The sequence below is a fragment of the Oncorhynchus gorbuscha genome, unplaced genomic scaffold, assembly GCF_021184085.1.
Source record: "Oncorhynchus gorbuscha isolate QuinsamMale2020 ecotype Even-year unplaced genomic scaffold, OgorEven_v1.0 Un_scaffold_648, whole genome shotgun sequence".
Taxonomy (NCBI): Eukaryota; Metazoa; Chordata; class Actinopteri; order Salmoniformes; family Salmonidae; genus Oncorhynchus; species Oncorhynchus gorbuscha.
In genome coordinates, this window is record NW_025745753.1 from 108,744 (window position 1) to 111,705 (window position 2,962).

The window sequence follows — 2,962 nt, forward strand, 5'->3', positions numbered from 1 at the left end:
GGGGTTGTTGTCTGTTTGAGGTGTGGATTTGTCTGTTTCTGTGGATGAGGGTGTTGTCTGTTTAAGAGAGGGGGTTGTTTTCTGTTTGAGGGTGTGGATAAGAGAGAGAGGGTTTGTTGTCTGTTTGAGGGTGTGGATGAAAGAGTGATGGGTTTGTTTTCTGTTTGAGGGTGTGGATAAGAGAGAGAGGGTTTGTTGTCTGTTTGAGGGTGTGGATGATAAAGGGTTTGTTGTCTGTTTGAGGGTGGGTTTGTTTTTTCTGTTTGAGGGTGTGGATGAGAGAGTTTGTTGTCTGGGTTTGTTGTCTGTATGAGGGTGTGGATAAGAGAGAGGGGTTTGTTGTCTGTATGAGGGTGTGGATAAGGGAGAGAGGGTGGTTTGTTTTCTGTATGAGGGTGTTGATAAGAGAGGGGGGTTGTTTTCTGTTTGAGGGTGTGGATAAGAGAGGGGGGTTGTTTTCTGTTTGAGGGTGTGGATAAGAGAGAGAGGGTTTGTTGTCTGTTTGAGGGTGTGGATAAGAGAGATGGGTTTGTTTTCAGCATTGACAGTTTGCCTTAAACAAGGAACATAGCTGGGTTCTTCAGTGGGAGTCCGGTTCAGATGCCAGAGTCAACATCGACCAGCTCTGGGGGCATCGGTGATTTGGGGTGTTTACTCTCAAAATGCTGCTTGAAGGTTTTGGGGTCCGGCATCTGTGACTGTAGAGGCAATACAAGGGACAAGTTGCTATTTCAACTGAAAAAAGGGTCAAAAACCACAACAACAATTGTGTTAAGTAACAAACCATTAAAAATAATGCATGATTGAGAAATCTGGTTGGAAAACAAGAGCTGCTGTATTTGGGAAACTGTATGAACAGAGCTACAGTGGATCGGCAGCTACGCCTGGACTACAGCGGATCACCATGGTCATATTCACTAGACAAACAGAAGAAAACGGACTGAAAAAAGGGAGGAACAACCTTTCCAAAAAGAAATGTGTTTTTCATTGAAAAAAAGTACTACGTTTTACACTAATGAATACGACCCGTTGATCTTGCAACCCAACTTCAAAATGGTTCGTAGTCCCTGATTGAAGAGCAACCACTTGTCTTTAAGGAACTCACCAGGCAGACACCGCAGGTGTGCACTAAAGCTGCCTTTGCGGCCGTCTTCTGATCATGTCCCTTGGCCTTCTTGGCCTCCGCTTGTTTCTTGGCATTCTTCTGCTGAGACTGGACTTTTTGATGACCACGTGCCATGTCTGGTCCTAGAGCTGGAGGTACAAGCCAACAGGCTGGGTGAGTGTTACTGAATAGGTTATCAATAAAACCTCACACTACGCTGCAGAGTGTGTGTTGGTGGGGGTGCTGTGTGTGTGTTGGTGGGATGTGTGTTTTAAGTATATCATTTGCATAAAATAGTATAAAAAGCTGTTTTCTAAATTCATAAATTGTTTCAAACGTCTGTATAAAGCATGATCACCCTACCTTACATTATTGGTTGGTCATATTATTTATACCAATAATGTAAAATGGACTGAAATGACATTAAGTATGTATTCTGTACTGCCTCATTTGCAAAGTAAATTCCTAATTTACATCCTACAGGATTTCATAACATGGCAAGGGAGATATAAATTATTTATTAATATAACCATATGCCTGAGCTTGATCTGTTAACGTTAGCTCAAGGTGATCATTGTAAACTCATCCACAGCTCGGTTACGGTCTGATCCACGAGGATATCGGCTAACGCTAGGTAGCTACGTGGTTCGCTAAATACTACTCACATAGCTCTGGTCCATTGGCCGACGAGAACTGCTCGTTGGGACGCTACGACGCATGCGTGTGGATCAACGCCAATCCGTCAATTTCGCATATTTGGGGGGAAGGGGGGACACCCTTCGCACAGTGAAAACAACCTTCCCAAGTAACATCTGTCCTTTAGGCAGTCACGAAACTATATTGAATATCCAGTCATTAAACTAAATTTAAAAAATAAAAATTCGGAAAGGGCAGAGGCAACTCATTGTCGTCGCGCGATGGATCAGAGCTAGTACGGACATAACCAGACAACTTGGCTAGTTACCGTTGGTTAGCTGGCTAGGTTAGCTAGCTAAACATATAGCTATCTAGTTATCTAGCTAGATATGGGTGATAACCCCAAATACACCGCACTGTGATGACTCACAAAACGAGTGAGAAAACGTTAGTTATCAATAACGTTATCTTTGACTGAACGGCGGTTGGTCGTATGCTAGCTGGCTAGCTAAATAATTAGCGCTAGCTCTGTTGTTAGCAATCATGCTAAGCTTCCAGCTGACCATATGGCAGACTGGCTAGCTAGCAACGTCCCGGTTTGTAGTTGATAAAGGCATACTGTTACATACGATAAGGTGCGCTAATGCTAGATTAAATAAAATAAGAATTGTAGAATAAATGTAGCTGGCTAGCAAGATACTATATATTACCTCAGTCTTGGCAACAACAAAAAAAGGTCTGGATGGCAACGCTGTTCAAAAGCTTCACGAAAATGTGGCACACAGCTGATGTGGTTAGCCAAGCTAGCTACTTCTTCTTCTTTGGTTTTATGGCGGTCCGCAAACACATCTTATAGGTGCATGCCGCCACCTACTGTATCGGCTGTGCATCAGCCTGCTGTTCTGTATGCATTCATTACACTTTATGAAAAAATTGTCTCCTCATCACTAGTCCACTACTTGGCCTTTCAAAACACCTTGCAATTCTTCTGCAGTAAAATTTTGTACACCCGTGTACTTCTTTGCAGCTGCCACCACAACATCTATCCTCTGTAATTTACCTTCCATTCCTGCGGTACAGTCAACAACCATGGCCATCAACGCCAAAAAACAAACCTTACTGAAGCACATGTTACTCCTATCACTCTCTATTGACCTCAGCCTACTCACAGGGATCTCACCCTGGACCGATCTTCCTCTACTACTCTCTTTACTGCCTCAG

At 43.3% G+C, this 2,962-nt stretch overlaps 1 protein-coding gene across 2 annotated transcripts; it reads right to left on the minus strand.

Moving 5' to 3' along the window:
- Nucleotides 1–398: 398 nt before the first annotated feature.
- LOC124019688 (zinc finger protein 706-like) lies at nt 399–2,594 on the minus strand. Of its 2 annotated transcripts, none has more exons than XM_046335098.1 (3): nt 2,452–2,594; nt 1,106–1,254; nt 399–698 (listed from the first exon to the last, which is right to left on the minus strand). In XM_046335098.1, the coding sequence occupies exons 2-3, from the start codon at nt 1,238–1,240 to the stop codon at nt 597–599; spliced, it is 237 nt and encodes a 78-aa protein (XP_046191054.1). In that variant the 5' UTR covers nt 1,241–1,254; nt 2,452–2,594; the 3' UTR covers nt 399–596. The 2 variants fall into 2 exon arrangements, with proteins under 2 accessions (XP_046191054.1, XP_046191055.1); XM_046335099.1 differs by having other exon boundaries at nt 1,106–1,275; nt 2,452–2,566.
- Nucleotides 2,595–2,962: the final 368 nt, after the last annotated feature.